Source organism: Malaya genurostris, chromosome 1, assembly GCF_030247185.1.
Source record: "Malaya genurostris strain Urasoe2022 chromosome 1, Malgen_1.1, whole genome shotgun sequence".
NCBI classification, from domain to species: Eukaryota; Metazoa; Arthropoda; class Insecta; order Diptera; family Culicidae; genus Malaya; species Malaya genurostris.
Window position 1 is genome coordinate 18,406,831 of NC_080570.1, and position 19,976 is coordinate 18,426,806.

The following is a 19,976-nucleotide window of genomic DNA, read 5'->3' on the forward strand; positions in this document are numbered from 1 at the left end:
TCAACTTGCGATTCTCACTTGGATCATTGCCGGACTGTATATATTTTGTTAAGGGCTGTGAAATACTCAGAGAATGAAGAGGAGCGAAGAAATGCATCATGCATCGAGAGACAGCGAGTTCTTGTAGCATCTTCTAACATCTAACATAATATCGTCATTGCCAGGGCTTCGGCCATGGTACAATAAATTGCTATATGGACATATGCTGTTTAAATTATGTCGCTTGCAAGCACATCTGAAGGTATCGTTCATTGAACGAACGATACCTTCAGATGAATTACCAAGCTCACGGATAACTTCGTACGGCACTGGCGATCATCCGGGGGCCTCCTGCCCAAGATTAAGGGGGATCTGTCCAAATGGACGGATCGCACCGACCGCCGGGAACAACGAGTCCTCTCACGGCTACGCACGGGTCATACACGCCTCACCCATCAGCATTACATCTCGAGGCATCCACCACCTATGTGCTCCACTTGCAGCACACCGCTCACAGTGGAGCACATACTAGTCAACTGCCCGGAATTTCACAACCTCCGTGTACAGTATGACATCAAAAACTCTATAAGAAACATCTTATCGAATGACCCGGTAGCCGAAATAACCCTCATCAACTTCTTAAAAGACGCCAACCTCTTCCACACTCTATAAACCCTGCCCTGATCCTCTCCCTTCTATCAAACTACATGGTATACAGACTCACCTACAATCCCTAATAACCCTGAGACCCAAAAAAACATTTTGAATATCGCTTAGCTCGAACCAGAAAACATCAGCTCTCTCTTACACTAGAAACGCCACCCAATGCACCCGGCTTATCATCGTGATCCAAGCACCTGCGCACTAGCACCACGTTCCGCTCGCCCGCCACTTCATCTCGGCAGTCGCTTAAACAAAACGGAAAAAAAACATATTGCTTTTGTCTCCAGACTCGGCTTTAACATCCGCTCGTCTCCCCACTCTTTATTGGTTCGCCACCTCAGCCGCAGAACTAATTCGATCTTTTCTAGGCCCGACGGTCACCTCTGCCAGTTTTACCCTACCCTCGTCTGTCAGTAAAAGTAACACTATATACCGCCATTAAAACAAAAAATTTCTCTCACGCTCTTCTCCTTTAAACTTTTCTCAAATCTCACCATCGAACAAACCGAGGGGCCGATGACATTTGACCCAACGAAATCTTGGACACCATCGCCATCGGATCCGAATCTTCACCGCGGGCCATCCGCTGGGGTAGGTCCCCAGGGATGTTCTCCGCGGCCCAATATCAACTAGAAACACCATCGCTGCGCACCATACGCAGAGCTCAAACAATAACAACAGAAGGAACATCAAAACCAGGGGTCATCCACTGGAATATCCGGTCTAACACCTCACCAGAACCAAGGACCGAAAACACCGGCTGGTTGGACCCGCGAGGACGCTATCCGCGGCCCGTACCGTTACTCTTTTCATCGAATTTTCGCTTCCTAGTTTAAACTGAAAAAAAACACACACAATTTTTTTTTTTTTAAATGACATGTAATTACAATTCTCGTTTCCCCCCGGTGAACGACCAAAAGGTTAAAGCCGGGGTAAAATAAATGATATTAATAATAATTCAGATGAATTATCATGCTGTGATTGTGATGAAAACCATAAAACCAATTATTAACAGTCATGTCAGACCTAAAATTTGAAATGTTCATGTAAGGAGTGTATCGAAAAGTAGTTAGCAACATTGATTATTGAATAAAAAAGCGAAAAAAACAACATGTTTTGACATCAGTTTTCGATATATTGTATAAAAATTACATTTTTATGTATTTCACTGATTATATTGAAGAAAATCCTAGTTTCTGTGAAACGCTCGCACTTTGGACTTGACATTCTTCATTGAATTCTACACAGTTACTTTTGTGACTTTCCTGGTGGTAGCTGTCCAGTTTTTTTTTCTTGAACTCCTGCATGTTTTGGGACACTGTACCTTCCTTCCGAAAGTGCCGCTTGACAATTGCCCAATACATTTCGATTGGTCGAAGATCCGGGCAGTTCGAGGAGGTGATGTCCTTTTCCACGAATTGTACATTATTGTTTTGACAATCACTGTAGAACGGAGTTGGCGTAGTGGGCTGAAGCCAGATCCGGCCAGAAGAGAGGAGGAACCTTATGCTTTCTGTACAGTGGCAGCATTCTCTTCTTCAAACATTCTTCCTCGTACACCTTGGCGTTAATTGTGCCCTTCGTGAAGAAAATCGACGACCGCCAACCATAGGTACAAATTGCTTGCCAGACCAACACCTTCTGCCCAAACTTTTCTATCGCCACCGTGGTGTCAGCGTCGTCCAGGTCCTGGTACACCGATTTCGTATAATATTGCGGTGCGGGCTACGCTCGAGAGTCTTCCTTGGCGTAGGTTTCGTCGTCGATCAGGATGCATTCGTATTTATTCTGTAGAACCCGGTTATACAGTTTTCGCGCTCTTGTTTTGGCCTGAACTTGCTGTACCAGGGACTTTTCCGGCACCTTCTGTTTCTTGTACGTTTTCAGGGAGTTCCGAACTTTGATCCGTTGAATCATCCCGATGCTGGTGTTGAACTGCTTGACCAAATCCCCCGTTGACGCCGATGGGTTTTTCCTGATGTACTCAACCACTTTTAAGTCCCGGCCGGGCTGGCTGGGACCCGTTTTCCTACCGGATCGGGGCAAATCCTTCATGGAATAGTAATAACTGTTAGTTTGGAGTAATAACTGTTTGTTTCTTACCGAACTTTTCGATAATATTTTTGACACTGGTGTGGTGCACTTTCATTCGTTTTGCAATTTCGTTGTACGTGACACCACTTTCTGAACACCAAGTGTGCAGAATTTTCTTTCGCGTTTCCGGATCAATCAAACAAACATGTCGCCGCAAAATACGCTGCAAAAAATTAAGCCATTTCAGAGTAATAACTGTTTGAATGTTGCTAACTACTTATCGATACACTCCTTAGGGGCCATGTTCTATCTGACGTCTCGGACGAAAACGAGTGACGACTGACTACTGGCCGCAGCAGAATGTGAACATTTAGGGTTTTTTGTATGTACTTTACGTAGAAACCAAAAAAACAAGGCCGTACCGTGAAGAATACCTAGAGAAGCGTCTCCCTCGCTATTCCGGCCTGATTTGGCATCTTTTCACTACGCCAAAGATGTTCTGGAGTGGTATAAAGCGAATGGAGTCTATCTTGCACCGAAAGAGGCGAATCCATCTAACTGGCCGGAGTTGAGAACTCTATCAATATAAACAACAAGCTATAACTATAAAAAAATTCGAAAAGCAGATAAATCCATTGCAAAGAAGTCTGCACAGAAACTAATGACTATGGGTGAAACTCAAAGCTTTCAAGTTTCTTCATCAAGTCTAATTAAGCAGTTAGTTTTAAAATGACTAATAATGCACAGTTAAATGAATAAAAAATCCATCTTGGATTGAGCTATCCGCAAATTTGTTTTATTCTAAATTTAATCTGTTCAGATTTTCTCCCGAACAATCCGTAAGGGGCGGGTAGGATCTAACACCTTTGACCAATCACTCAATTTTTGTTTGCATTTTGTTATAGTAAACTATTTCAAGAATATTATTTTCAAATTTTCAAGCCTATCGGAACAAACCTCTGGAAATACTGGGTCTTTATCTTTTCTTATCTTATATAGCGAAGAAGCAAGAGCTCAACGCACAGGCTCAAGAGTTCTGTTTCGATCGACTTGAAATTTTAACGAAACATTCTTGAAAACATTCCTAAAAATACAAAGAAATAATATAATTTTTCGAAAATGTTAGCCCCTACCCGCCCCCCTATAAAGCTCGTTTCAAAAGTCCGTGTCCATCGCCCTTTGAAAAACTAATTCACCAATTATTTTCAAATTTTGCACACACTTTCTACGTATAAAATAACAGTTTATCTTTTCGATTTTTGTTTTTACAGCTACAAAACGGCGGATTATCGCAGTTTTGACTCTAAACAACCACCAAAAATTGAGAAAGAAAAATTGCAATATCAAATAAAAACAACTACAAGTCTGTTACTTAGATTTTTCGACTTCTGATAATTTAGCGCCGAGATACAGTGGACACCGTAAATCATGATTTCTGAAACGCGTCCCCGAAAATACTTCTTCACCGACTTATTTCTCAATATTTCTCCACGAAAAAATTGCGGAATTTTGTTCGAATGGTGCTTTGTATTATGGAAAACATTTGATTTTTTTTTTCATTCGTAATTATTTATGGATGTCAACCACAGCGCTCGATTATAATAAAAACCTAGTATCGGTTGAAAATAGATCAAATGGTGGACAGTTTTGCAACAGATTCAGCGCCAAAAAAATGGCAAAATAATCGTTGTGATTTCATAATAAATGAATTAATCAAGCAAAACCGCATGGAAAAAGCCCGATGCTATTCTAAACAAACAGGATTAAGAACAAAAAAAAACACCTTGCTCAGGTTTGCAACCCGGAGACCTATGCATAAGCAAATGGCAGCACAAAATTGCTTCCAGCAGCAAAAATCTCCACACTTAACTCGGTCGGAGCTGGTTCAATTCTTCACACCCATGTCAAAGTGCGAAAAAGCATACACGGAACGATTTTCCCAGTCTCCCTTTGCCCCATCGAGCACATACACACTGGCACTCACCCACCGTCACGAGATTCCACCGTTTCCAATCCGAATGCATTCCCAAAGCCAACCGAACTCGGACCCGGTCCCGGACCCGGACAAAAAGGCGAATTCATATACAGGGAATTTTCACTCTGCCGGGTTGCTATACCTACGGCAAAAGTCATGGCCTGCTGCTGCTGGACGCTTGCTGTGGTTTCTCACGATTACTCACACACATACACTCATCGACCAGGGGGCAACTAAACATAGCGTAGGAAATGCTTCACATTGCTCCATATTTTGTGACAATTTATTTCCCCATCGCATGGAATCTTTTCATCCATTTGCCGAAGTTCGCTAGATGAATAAACAAAAAAAAACGTACTTCTTTATAAACAATGCAAAAGAGGGCGTGACTTCGGTGGAAGTCCTTCACATGAGAAAGAAACAGAGAGTGAGAGTGATAGAGAGAGTAGCGGAAGTTTAAGAGAAAAAAAAGTCCAGTCAGGCTTTCTTCCCTGAAGCTATTTGCAAACGTTCCGGAGGACAAGGGGACGACGAGTGATGTAATGTCACCTGTTGCTTCCGGTTGTTTGGTACAAGAGAGGGAGACGAATCTCTGATATGCACCCGGTTCATGGGCGGTAACTGTCCTGCGCAGAAGTGCGTTTCCCGCGAAAGGGAAGACCGAGGATTGGCTGATAGTAGTTTGAATCCCCGGTCAGGACTCGATTGCTGGTAGTGAACAGAAGCACTTCAGCAGTAGTTTCTGAACCGCGAAGGATATCGAACGTGCCGGAAGAAACCGGAACCCCGAACCGAACTGTGCGCTGTAGTGGTGATGTTCTAGTTCCAAGAATGAGTTGTTCCATTGCACTCCAGGATAGCCATATGATGTTACCATACAGTGTATCGCAGCAACAGCCACAGTTGGAGGAAAGTCACCAGCAACAACCGTCGGACGGTGCTCCGTTTGAGTCGTTTTTCTATTCGGTGAACCCGGCCGGAATCGTGCCAAGTGATTTCCAAATACCGCTGGATTTATCCCTGCGTCAAGGGAATGTTCCAATGACTCCACCGTCGACTCCATCACCGCCGCGGAAGCGAACGAAAATGTTCGTCGGCGAGGACAACGACGACGACGACTGGAAGTTGAAGTCGATCAACAACAACAACGGCCAGCAGCGATCAACGACCAACCAGTTCTGCGATACGGTTTGTATCGACGATAAAAAATACTACGCGAACACTACACTGTCGACGACGACAACGGCCAGCGCACGTTTCCGTTACTTCGATGATTCGGCTCGTTTGCCACCCTTCAAATCTCTGCAGTCAACTTCGCCCAACACGACGACGACGATCGTGACCACGAATCCTGCGGACACGTTGACAGCAGCCCATTCACCGGATGGACCAATCGATGAATTCATCGACATCACCGGACAGGAAGACTCCGTAGAAGCTACCTGTAGATCACCGTCGAATATTGACGTGGAATCTCTGGATCCCGGTGGTGATGACGACGTGGATTACGACGACGACGACGACGACGATAGCCAACAGTCGATCAACATTGTCGATAGCGAGAAGGAGAATAGCGACGCCGTATTGGTCGATGGTCAGCGTTACTTTCAAAACGAAAAGCTACACCTGCAAGCCATCGAAGGATTCGCCCGGTTGTTCGAGCGAAGTTTTGTCGGATATGAACATCTTCAGTCGAAGGAACGGCCACCGAAGAGCTCGTCACAACGTCCGAAAGCGGAGAGACGGCGAATCAAAACACGGAAACAACTGCTCGACGAAGACAACACCAGTCCGGTGTCGGGAACCATCATCCGGAAGTTACAGGACGGCGAAGAGCTGGTGGTACGCAAAGGCGATATCGATCCGGCCTTCAACGTGGTTGAGATCACCGACGAAGCGAAGGAGATTCTGTCGAAGATTGAGAACAAAATCGGATCGTACTTGTGTCAGCTGTGCCGGGCGTTGTACGACGACGCGTTCGGGTTGGCTCAGCACCGTTGTTCGCGGATCGTCCACATCGAGTATCGTTGTTCGGAGTGTGATAAAGTGTTCAACTGTCCGGCAAATTTGGCCTCGCACAAGCGATGGCATAAGCCACGGGGTGCCGGATCCGGTTCCGGTGGTGCAGGACCGGCACCGGTCACAGTTGGTGCTAGTGACGTTGGGGATGAGGGTAAAAGAAAAAGTGTCCCGGTGGGAGGAGGAATTCGTCCCGACGGTGGCGAACGAAAGGATGATGAGTGTGTGGAAATTGTGGATACTGACGGTGGTGATCGTGGCGAGCCGGCCGGTTTTCATGTTCCGGAGGAGAGCTTCCGGTGTGGCCAGTGCGGGAAGTGCTTCAGGAGGTAGGTTTTACTCCTCTTTTTTAAATATCATATTTACCTGTACTAACCAGCGCCAAGAATAACCTCCAAATTGAGGCCTGTTCGCGACAAAATCTGGACAGATTAAATTTGGATTCAAAAAAAATTGGTTAGTTCTATCCAAACAGCATTATTTGTTCGTTTAATTGTGCATTATTAGTCATCTTAAAATTAATTACAGTTACTTAATTAAATTTCATGGAGAAACTAGAAAGTTGTGAGCTCCATCTAGTCATTAGTTTCTGTGCAGACTTCTCTTCTTTGTCCAAGACTTTCGAAACTTCCCCATAGTTGTAGCTTGTTCTTTATATTTAAAGAGTTCTCAACTCCGACCAGTTAGATGGATTCGTCTCTTTCGGTACAACTGGACTCCATTCGATTTATACCAACCCAAAACATCTTTGGCGTAGTGACAAGATGCCAAATCAAACCAGAATAGGTATGGAATCGCTTCTTCACGGTATATTTCGTTGTTCACCGTTCCGGAAGTGATTTGGCTTCATATTGCCTGCCAAATCAAATATTGTTTGGGTGAAACTTGGCAATTTTCTTCGTTCTGAAATGCTCCTCTAACACCGTTCCGTTGCATGGCATTATAAAAAGACATTCCGATTAGCTACTTGAAGTCTTCCAGAACTGAAGTTTTATTTTCCATTTACACACAAAGGAAAAAAAGCGGGTGGGTAATACCAGCGACATAACCGGAAGACGTGAATGTTCATTTCGCAATGAATTTTAATTCCGGACCTGGAATTCTGAAACCGAATTCTGGAGCCGAATGCTAGAACGGAATTCTGAACCTGAATTCTGAGATTGATTTTGATACTACATTCCAGAACTGAATTCTGGATAGGAATTTTGGAACATAATTCTGGTCTGAATCCCCATTTTTAGTTCCAGAATTCTGTTTCAAAATTCATGTTCAAGTCCTAAATGAATTTCCACAGTCCAAGCCTAAAATCAAGATCCTGATCTCAGTTTAAGATTTCAGTACCAAAAATCCACACTTAGAATAAAGTTCTCAAATTCGGCTTAAGCTCCAATGTTCTGGAACTTGGTTCTAGCCCTGGATTCTGGACGATTTGAATTTTAGATTTGGAAATGAAAAAATTTTTGGTCTTTAATTCTTAAACCGGATGATGTGAATACGAATAAAATAGATTTTTTTATTGTAAAAATTCAGAGCTCTGGACCTAGAATTCTGAAACCGAATTCTGGAGCCGAATGCTAGAACTGATCCTGAACTCCGAAACTTAATGTTGATGCTAGATTCTGGAATTGAATTCCGAACTGATGAACTTGGGAACTGACTTCTGAAACCGCGCTCCGAAACCTGAATTATAGGTCTGGACAGTAATTTTCGAACATAATTCTGATCTGAAGCTAAATTTCAGTTCCCGAATTCTGTTTTAAAATTCATATTCAATTCCTAAATGTATTTCCAGTCCAAGTCTATAATCAAAATCCTGATCTTAGTTTCAGATTTCGATTCAAAAATCGAGATTTAGAATCAAGTTCTCAAATTCAGTTTAAGAACAAATGTTCTGGAACTTGATTCTGGTGCTAGAATTTGATTTTGGAAATGAACAAATTTGGTCTTTTAGAGCCGAATGCTAGAACTGAATTCTGAATTGATGAACTTGGGAACTGAATTCTAAAACTCCGTTCTGAAACCCGAATTCTAAGTCTGGATAGTAATTTTGGAACATAATTCTGATCTGAAGCTCAATTTTAGTTCCAGAATTCTGTTTCAAAATTCAGAAAAACCCAAAATGTATTTCCACAGTCCAAGTCTAGAATCAAGATCCTGATCTCAGTTTCATATTTCGGGTCTAAAACCCAGGATTAGAATCAAATTCTCAAATTCGGTATAAGTATCAATGTTTTGAAACTTGATTCTGGTGCTAGATTTGGGTTTTGGAAATGAAAAACAAATCTGGTCTTGGTCGAATTTTGGAGCCGGATGCCAGAACTGAATTCTGAACTGATAAACTTGGGAACCGAATTCTGAGACTCCGTTCTGAAATCAGAATTCTAAGTCTGGATAGGAATTTTGGAACATAATTCTGATCGGAATTTCAATTTCAGTTCCAAATTTCTGTTTAAAAATTCAGATCCAAGTCCGAAATGTATTTCCAGAGTCCAAGCCAACAATCCTGATCTCAGTTTCAGGTTTCGGTTCGAAAATCCAGACTTAGAATCAAGTTCTGAAATTTGGTTTTAGTTTCGACATTCTGGAACTTGATTCTGGCCCTGGTTCCGGGACAAGAAACTGAATTTTAGATTTAGATTTTGGAAATGAAAAAAAAATCTGGTCTTGAATTCTTAAACCGAATTTCAGAACTGACCGAAGTCTAGAATCAAGATCCTGATTTTGGTTCCAAAATTCAGGCCAAAAATTCCGGAACTTGATTCTGGACGTGGAACTGAGCTTTAGATTTGGTTAGATTTTCGGATTTTGGAAATTGAAAAAAAATCTGGTCTTGAATTATGAAACCGGAATGTCAGTACTGAACACTAGAATTGGATTCTGGCCTGAACTGATCGAGACAATTACTTATTTATCAAAGGTTTTATAAATGTTCGATTTCGAGTTATTTGTGGTTATCTCATAGTACCTGAAATTCTACCACAAATTGGTGATCGTATCTCCGATGACGACGGGAAAAAATTGTGTTGATTTGTTGAATAAAACAAGAGATATTCACGATTAAAAACTGATCACTCTCCCAGAGGGTAAATTTTAAAATAACACCCCATAGTAAAGTAAGACGTATTCACGTCAAAACTTCAGCAAATATTCTTGATAGGACTTGCAAACCCAGGTTTTAGCCGTCGCACTCTGTTTCGGTACAGTTTTCACCTTGAACGACTTCATACCTTGCCGGGACTTGGAAGTATGCACGAAAGTTCGAAATATTTTTATTTTTCTAGCCACAGTACGTAACGAAAGATCTGGTATCTTCGGCATCATTTGCTTCACCTTCGTATCGTTCTGGTGGTACAACAAAAGATAGTCGTGAACCTTCCAGCGAGTAATTCACATTGTTGAAATATAGCAGAAAAATCAATGAGCCGAGATGACTGCCTTGAGGTATTCCGGAAAAAGCAAAGAACTCCTGCGATAGTCAGTCATTGATTTTAACCGCCGATTAACGATTTTTTTCGAAATTTTCGAAAAAAAAACGGCATCCTCGTTGCTTCGAACTATTTGGAATAGCTTGGGATCATCAGCGAAAAATAAGTGTGTACATCCTAAAAAAAGATTCACATCGTTGAAGTACAGGAGGAAGGTCAGAGGTCCAAGACCTAGCCTCGTGTAATCCCAGATAAACTCTTTGAATATAGTCAGTTATCTTGATTGCTAATCGGCAATTATTAAGTTATGATCGAAGCCAAACTAGCAACTGTAATGGCATGGATAATTTTGTCAGACAGTGGAAAGGTCTGTGTAGATAACGTCAGTTTGTAAACCGCAGGACATAGCATCCGTCACAAACGTCGTGAAGGATAAGAGATTTGTAGAACCTATGAGATATAGATCTAGTTTTTCTCAATGGGGTTCTAAATACTTAGAATCTCTTGTGGAAAACCAGACAAATTATCAGAAAGTACGAGTTCTTCATAATGAACTCTTTGCTGATTTCTAACCAGTTCTGTTTCCAAATTGCCGAACTAGTTTATTTTCCATGAGAAATTTTTCTACAATTTGGGGTTTTTCATCAATTTTACAAATGTATTTATTGCACTCATCATTCTAAGACATCGGAACTGGAACTAAGTTAATGGAAACCGGTTAAATTTTGGAGTTTTTAAGCATTTGCTAAAATTCCCGGTATGGAATTTTTTAGAATTGCATGAAACGTCAAGATCTGATGTTATCTTAAAAAATGGTAATAAATTTGAAAAAATATCCTCGGTTCTTTTGACGTGAATACGTCTTACTTTACTATGGGGCCCCTTTCAAAATCTACCCTGCGGATGATTGGGTGGAACTTAATTGTAAATATCTCGAGTTGTACTTAACACAACGACATAATTCTTTCTCCATGATATCAAAAATATGATCAGCAATTTATGATAAAGCAATGTGGAGATACCCATAAACAACTCAAAAATAACGTTTTCTCAAATTGATGAAAACAATGAGGAAAACTCATCACGTTTACTTACCGTTCTCGTACCCGGGACGATAGTTTTGAGAGACTTAGGTACATATCAGTGCCGATGTTCATCTGTACGAGTATTGCAGGCAAACCATGGTCTAAAATCGAGAATTTCTTCTTGTGCTTTAAATAAAACTGGACGTCTTAGTGAGGACCTTCCACAAATAGCAGCAACAACGAAATTTCGAACGTCATGGCAGGCAGTCGCTTTCAACCAGTAAGGAACTGAATGTTGGATTAGATTTTAAAACTGAATTCTAAACCTGTGCTCAGAACTTGGATTCTGGTCTACCTGAATTCTTAACATAATTTCAGGTTTAGAATTTAGCTCCAGATTACAGGTTCAGAGTTAAAAACTGTAGACAGTGGAACTGAGTCCTAATTCTGGATTCTTAAACTGGTTCGAATAGATTTTAGAACTGAACTTAATTGCTTAAATTATGTTCGGGACTCGAATCCAGAATTCTTATTTAGGACTCCAACTTCAAAATTCTAGAACAAAACACAAGAGGTGAATTTTAGATCGGGATTCTGGATCTAAAACCTGAAGTTAAAACTGACTTCCGAATCAGAACTTAATTTCTGAACTCAGTTTTAGAATTAAACTTCTACATTCAGGTTCAAATTTTACTTCCAGATTTTACATTTAGAATTCAGAACCTGCATTGGGGTGCCAATATTTCAGTATCATATCTAATTTCATTTAGCGGTAGTGTTCAAAGGTCTAAGCACATCAAAAAAGTTTCTATTCAAAATTTGATCTAAATCGGAAAATCGGCGTTCATAATTTGAAAATTTTCGAAATCGATTTTTTTATGCCAAAAGACTTAGTAACACGAAACGTAGTGTCAACTTGAGGTTTTTTTTAAACGACTTTCTGTGACTAAAAAAATTGAGATTCTCGAAAAATTTTTGTTTGATGCCAAAAGCCTTAGAATGAGATTCAGAGTCCAAGAGCACTAGTGCTCAAAAATTCAGTAATTCCTTCAGAGTCGAAAAAGTTCAGGGTTCCAAAAGTCTCATAGTCAAAGCCTATAATTTCAGGAGTAAATAAATCCAAGAGTTCAAGAATTGAAGTGCTCAAGAGATCTACAAAGCAAGAGTTCAATACTCCATGAGCCCAAGAGTCCTAGAGTACCAAAGTCCTTAAATTCAAGAGTCTCAAAGTCCAAGAGTCTACGAGTACAAGATTTCTAGAGTCCAAGAATTTGTATGTCTACGTGGTCAAGAGTCTATGTGTCCAAGAGCGCAAAAGGTAAAAAATCCTACAGTACAAGAGTCCAACACTTCGAGAATGCAACAGTCCGAAAATTCAAGAGTCCAACTGTTAGAATGTCCGAGAGACCAGAAATTCAAGTGTACATAAGACCCAGTGTCCAGATATATGAATCCAGAAGTTCAGATGTCCTGAAGTGACTTAAACGGTTCAAGAGTTTAAAAGACCATGAGCTCAAGGTTTCCATAGTTCAAGAGCTAAAGAGTTTAAGACTTCAAGAGTCCGCAAGCTCAAGAATTCAAGGGCTCAAAAATTCAATAATTCCCGAGTTCAAAGGTCCAAGAGTTCAAGAAATGCATCAAAAAGTTCAGAAGCAAACAAGTCTAATAGTCCGAATGTCTAAGAATCCAAGAATTTACAAATTCAAGTATCCTAAAGTTCAAGAGTTCAATAGATCTAAAGGGTGATTTTTTAAGAGCTTGAGAACTTTTTTAAACAATAAAACGCATAAAATTTGCAAAATCTCATCGGTTCTTTATTTTAAACGTTAGATTGGTACATGACATTTACTTTTTGAAGATAATTTCATTTAAATGTTGACCGCGGCTGCGTCTTAGGTGGTCCATTCGGAAAGTCCAATTTTGGGCAACTTTTTCGAGCATTTCGGCCGGAATAGCCCGAATTTCTTCGGAAATGTTGTCTTCCAAAGCTGGAATAGTTACTGGCTTATTTCTGTAGACTTTAGACTTGACGTAGCCCCACAAAAAATAGTCTAAAGGCGTCAAATCGCATGATCTTGGTGGCCAACTTACCGGTCCATTTCTTGAGATGAATTGTTCTCCGAAGTTTTCCCTCAAAATGGCCATAGAATCGCGAGCTGTGTGGCATGTAGCGCCATCTTGTTGAAACCACATGTCAACCAAGTTCAGTTCTTCCATTTTTGGCAACAAAAAGTTTGTTAGCATCGAACGATAGCGATCGCCATTCACTGTAACGTTGCGTCCAACAGCATCTTTGAAAAAATACGGTCCAATGATTCCACCAGCGTACAAACCACACCAAACAGTGCATTTTTCGGGATGCATGGGCAGTTCTTGAACGGCTTCTGGTTGCTCTTCACTCCAAATGCGGCAATTTTGCTTATTTACGTAGCCATTCAACCAGAAATGAGCCTCATCGCTGAACAAAATTTGTCGATAAAAAAGCGGATTTTCCGAATGGACCACCTAAGACGCAGCCGCGGTCAACATTTAAATGAAATTATCTTCAAAAAGTAAATGTCATGTACCAATCTAACGTTTAAAATAAAGAACCGATGAGATTTTGCAAATTTTATGCGTTTTATTGTTTAAAAAAGTTCTCAAGCTCTTAAAAAATCACCCTGTATAATCCAAAAGATAAAGATTTAAAAAATCCTAGAGAACCAGAGAACTAGAGTGCACGAGTTCAACACTCCAAAATCCCAGCGTTCAACAGTACAAATATCAGAAATTCTACGAGTTCAAGAGTACAAGTTTCCAACTGTCCAAGAGTTCGGAATTCATGTGTCTAGAAGCCCACGTGTACAGAAAATCGAAGTCCAGTAGTACAGTCCATGTGTTCAGAAAACACAGAAGATTAATAATTCCATAGTACGTTACTTCAAGAGTCCAAGAGCTCAATATTTCATGAGTTCAAGAGTATACGAGTAAAAGTGCATCAACCTTCAAGGGTCCAGAAGTCCAGATGTCCAAACGTACAGAAAGACAAGCGTGTTGAAGTCTAAGCGACCAAGGTCTAAGTGTTCGGAAGTCCTAGAATTAAGAAGTCCAAATGTTCGGAGTACAAACGCCCAAGAGTCGAACAGTTTATTAGTCCGGAAGCTCGAAAGTTCAAGAAATCAAGAGTCCAGACGTTCAGAAATACAAGGGTCCGAAATTCTAAGCTTCCGAAAGTCCTAGAGTTCAAAAACCTAACAGTCCCGATGTCCAAGCGTCAAAGAGCCGAACAGTCCAGGAATTCAGTCAAGAATTCAAGAAATCAAGAGTCTAAATGTCCAATATTCCAGAGTCCAGAAGTCCAACTGTCCACAAGTGCGAGTTTTTACAGGAATACAAATATAGAATTATTGCACTCATCACTCCGTCACTTTGGAACAAGAAATCGGATCCTAAGTCGGCTTGAAAATAAAATAGTGGAAATTGGTTCAATTTTAGAGTTTTTGAGCATCTGCAAACTAGAGAAAAATTTTACTTTGTCACTTATAGAAAAAAAAACACTAACATCCTGCATTTTTGGAATCAGAAGTCACGGATCCGACATCCGGTTCTAAAAATACATGAAATTCTGTTAAACGATCGTGAGATTTTACATTCGGATTTCGGCTTATAAAATTTGATTTAGCTATATTTTAGGGATGGAAGTGATTGTTTTTTTCTTTTTAACAAATACCGAAACCGGAAGTCAGATTTAGATCAACTTTGGGAACTTTGAATGGCCTCAAAATTACAAACAAAAAATCGCTGAATGCATTGAAAAACACACAAAATATCTTTTTCCCAAAACCTGAACCATTTTTTATTGAATCACTCGGTCGTGAAAAAACATCAATTTATTATTAGTTTAATATATTAATTTTGAAATACTCAAAGTCTCGGCTGTCTGAAATTTCCGTGGGTGGCTTTTGTGAAATTTACAATCTTAGGTAAACAACTAATGTCGAAAAAGGCTAAACAAACATTCAATTAAGAAATACTAGTTCATTTAGTTAATTTTTCGACACAAAATTATGTACGATTCACGCGAAGATTCATTTAGTGGTAGTGAAAAAATTGCTTTTGCGAACCTGAAACCGAAAGTATTTTTAAAACATTGGTTTTGAGATTAACAAGACGAATAAAAAAAAAACTTACTCTTTTGAGTCAAGAGAAAATTCACTCGAAACACAGTCCTACACACTTAAAATATTTTACCTATTTCACTTCTTTTGCTACCGGAATTTTGATACCTGAATATTCGATAAAAATAACATCATAAAACGTAATAAACTAAAACAATTATATTTATATCCCATACAAAACATTCTAAATCTTACTATGTAAATGAGCTTTACATTTACATTTTTTGTTCAATTTCATATTCAATGTAGGATAACAGCTCCAGTTGTCATCTCATATACGAAAATCATTATTTAGAGTGAGATCTTCTGCTCTCGGTTCGATAAATTGAATAAATACAGTATTGAACAATTTCCGACCTATTTTTTTTCTGCGGTATTGCTTCTTAGTGACGGAGCAAAGGTATTGTTTTCCGATTTTAGCACAATTCGTTGGTTGAAAAACGAGTAATCGGCAAAATAATATAGCGACTCTACTAATGAGATGCCTAGAGTTCAAAACCGCATAGGATATTTCGTGAGGAAAACCAGAGATTCCTGACATTTTCATTACAAATCTGTGTTACTTTTACTATTCACAAAGAAACGAAATTTTTAAGTTGAAATGATGTTATTTTAGTATTTTATGGTTTTAGAATAAGAAGAATTGAATGAGCGTTATATCTCACTCTACACACCGAATTATTTTTAAGGATTTCGGTAAAGTTCTACTGACTTTCAAACAACTGAACATTCAGTAATCCGTTCAGGAAAAGTTTCATTTGCTGAATGATCGGTAGAGTTGCACTTAACTTCGATCTGTCATAATTCTATTGACTTCTTCATCATTCAATACCGACGTTCGGCCAAATTTACAAAACAATCCTCAAATATGTAATAGGTGACCCGTGAAGTATTACTGTTTTTTATTAAATTTTATTTGAGATGTATATTTTCATCCGAATAATGAATTTATTTGCTTGTGATGAATGAATGCAATTACATTTACTCTCCAGAAATAATTTACACAAATAAAATGATCATATGAATATGGGATCACCCATCATAATTTTAGAGTACTAATTTAAAAAGTTGTAGAAGGCTTTTTGAATATATTATCCCAGTGAAAGCTTACCGCCAGGAATAAGTATTATCTATTTTTCGCACAGTAATCAATTTGCACCATTACTTTTTCTCTTCAAATCTAGAAGTTTTCACATCTTTACGTCCGAAAATAATGTTATCGTACAGATCTGTATTTCTACTGAATGAATAGTGACGATTACTGAAATTCTGCATTATTTTTCATTAATTTACTGAATATTGGTAAAACTTTACTGAGTTCGGCAAAAGAAATGACAATGACGGTTCACATACCGTGTCAGTAAATGTATCGTAACTTTTACATAGGATTTGCCGATAGCTGAGTAAATTTTACGTGTCTTTCAGTAAAAATAATATGTTACAAATCATTATCGCAAAAATTATTACCGAACACCAAAAGAGAAATTTGGTGTTATACAGAACAACAGAATAACATATTTGTATATCCATCAACAAAACATAATTTAAATTCCTCATACTTTCGAATTGATGACTTTGTAAGTTGACGTGGAATTTTAGTGCTTAAAGTGCAATTTCCAATCAGTTCATTCAACCCGCAGTCTGACGATAATGTTTCATAATGCGATGTCTAAGTTTCAAGTAAAAATATCGTTACAATTCAGTGCTTATCATCAAACATGTACACAATTTTCAGATTTTCCAATCAATTTGTGATTCGTCCTTTGATAACGGATCTTGTTTCTCGATACTGTTATCAAAAAGAGCTTTATCAAAGAAGTTTAATTTGTTCATACCAATTTTTGTGAAATCTGTCTAAAACTGTATAAAGCTGTATTGAATTTAAGAAAACATTATAAAATCTGTACTCTGTATGAAATCTGTATGCCCTGATGAAAGCAAACATATCAACTGTTTTTCCAAAAGAAGGGCGAGACTTGCCTATGTAAACAAGTAGATTTTCTCTTTCCTATGGAAAAATTCTTCAAAATCGCATCAAATTTTTGCCTAGTAGTTTAGAGTTTATAAAAATCTTAATGTTAGTAATCACATAGGAAGGGCGAAATTGTTGTTTCGTTTGTTTTCGTAAGTTTCGCCCTCCGTGTTTCATGCCAACAAACAAACAGACTTCAATTGTTAGAAAGAAAGAGCGAAACTATTTTCTTGTCGTCATTTTAAATGGTTTCCGAACTTTTCAATACTGGAAAAATTTAATGATAAAATTACCTGCAGATTTGTCTCTATCGTAAAAACCAGCCAATTTAAAAAAAAATGCGCGAAGACGTAATCATCGAACAATCAAAAGTCAATTTCTTTGAATAAATGCTTGAATATCCTGCAATTTTGCCTAGAATTATCGATTCTGTAAAAATCTCAATCTTAGTAATACAAAGAATAATAAAGGGCGAAACTGTAATTCCATTTTATTGTAAGTTTCGCTCTCCGTGTTTCATGTCAACAAACAGGGCGATACTTCAATTGCTATTACATGAAATCATTGATTTCTGAACTGTTTACTACTGAACATAATAAATTGAGACGATAAAATTACCCACAGATTTGTATTTATCGCGAAAACCAGCCAATTTCACATGAAATTCATGAGGGCGTAGCTTCATTATTCACACAGGAAGCAAAGAACAAATCGAAACAGGGCGAGAAGCGAAAAAATCAACAAAACTCTTAAAGATAAACCAACAATTCATCCGCATATCAAAAATTGATCTGAGAATATACGATAATTTCTGAATATGAATTGGAACCAAATTTCGCCTTCCTTCGAAAAACAGCTTGAATAGTCATTCCCGATTTTGATGAAAAATGTTTAGTTCGTATCAGTATCCGGTTTGATTTTCTATAAAAGTAAAAAAAACAAAACGAAAACAGTTTTTTTTGGTGTCAAAAATGCATTTATTTCAATATAAAAAAAATTAAAGGTTCATCAAGGTATCGTCCATCATGTCTCGTCTTTTGAGATGAACCAAGTTTGAAGCCAATTTTTGGTTTCTGCGATAGAAGTAAACCGATGATTAGCTAGATCGTGCTGCATCCGTCGGAACAACCAGTAATCAGAAGGAGTAATGTCAGGAGAATACGGTGGGTGTGGCGAAATCTATCCATATATTTTTTCACGACTTTTGAGATGCCTTCTCATAAAGCACGGCTCAAACGAATCAATTGCAGCATGTCAGTTTTATTCGTATTCACGTCGTCCAGTTATATCTGTGACTTCACCGTTTTGCCTTTTGTTGACAGATTACAAGCGTAATCGTTTGTAAGAGGGCTACACAAAGTAAGCCAATGATTTGGCTAGATACCTGCTGTTGTTAAAGAAACACAAATCAAATCATCAATGAAAAGCGACGATTCTAGAAATTATTGAATTCTATTGTAATTTATATGTATTAATTCGTTTGAGTTATAATTTTCAATCAAAAGTGTTCAACTGAATCTTGAAACTGACTCAGGTTCGATCCCAACTAAACAGTAAATTGAATTAACCTTCGAGCGAAAACGCCATTGAGAAATAGAGTACGGATAGTGAAGCTAACCAAAATCTTCTTTTTTCTTTCTAGACAAAGTTACCTGAAAAAACATCTCCTGTCTCACCAGACAACACTGGACATTTCGGGACGACCGAATGGTACCGCTTCCGGTATGATAAACGCTGCAACACTGGCTCACCAGAATGCAGCGGCGGCGGCAGCACTGTTCTGCGCTCAGCCCCAGTCACACTCGGTCAGTGGTGCGTTTCCTCGGGGTGCGACTACCGTCGGTGGTCTGTTTCCATTCGCTGCATACGGGAGCCACTTTCCGAAGGACGTTGGAAGCTATTCGGAGTTCGAAAAAAGACGCTGGCAGTCGCTTAGTGAATTGTATCTCCAGCAGAGGGAACGGTTGTCCGCCTTCCAGTACGTTCGTCATCACCAGTATGAGGATTATCTAAAAAGGTTTGCTTTGAAAAATGGTCCACAACTTTAATAATTCACACTAAACCTTTGCGTTCTATTGCAGCTTTCAACCTTTCCAATTCGGACGAGACAAAACCTGACAAAACGTTCTGCGGCCAGTTCCGCGCCTTGCAGCACCAACCAATCTTTGGCCACACGGTCAACCAACCTCCACGAGTACTCTGACGTCATCGTCATCGGTCACCGCTACTGTCAGTCCGTCGGCAGAAACATTGCGACAGTCGCAGCCTACTATGAATGCCGTGGAATCGTCGTTCCACCATCTGTCGGCCGGCGGAACGTCACACAATCATCAGCCGACAACAGCCGCCGCACGAATAATAGAACATGTGCACCAAAGTTATCAAAACTTGCACTGAGTTTCGATGGTTCAGTAATCATAAATCACTTGGAAGGTGAACCTAATGTAAAATATATCTAAACCAGAAACAGACTAGATCCAAACACATCTCAAACTGTCAAAAATATAAACTACGGACTACGATGACGTGCACTAGTGCCGTTTTGTTCCGTCAATCGTGTTAAGTGTGATCGGTTATAGGAATTTCCCTTAGGACTGTTATCGAAATCGAATCCCCGGAAGAATGTGTAGCGTAAAAAGCAAGAACCGAGAAAAAAAATATCAATCTATCCCCTCAACGGAAGGAATCATATAACATCAATAAACAGGCTTTTGATAGCGCATTATA

The 19,976-nt window shown here is 39.3% G+C and overlaps 1 protein-coding gene across 1 annotated transcript; it reads left to right on the forward strand.

Moving 5' to 3' along the window:
* Positions 1-5,266: 5,266 nt before the first annotated feature.
* LOC131434059 (uncharacterized) lies at positions 5,267-19,597 on the forward strand. Its single transcript, XM_058600711.1, has 3 exons — positions 5,267-6,999; positions 18,892-19,266; positions 19,331-19,597. Exons 1-3 carry the CDS (start codon positions 5,483-5,485, stop codon positions 19,365-19,367), a joined length of 1,929 nt encoding a protein of 642 aa, XP_058456694.1. The 5' UTR covers positions 5,267-5,482; the 3' UTR covers positions 19,368-19,597.
* Positions 19,598-19,976: the final 379 nt, after the last annotated feature.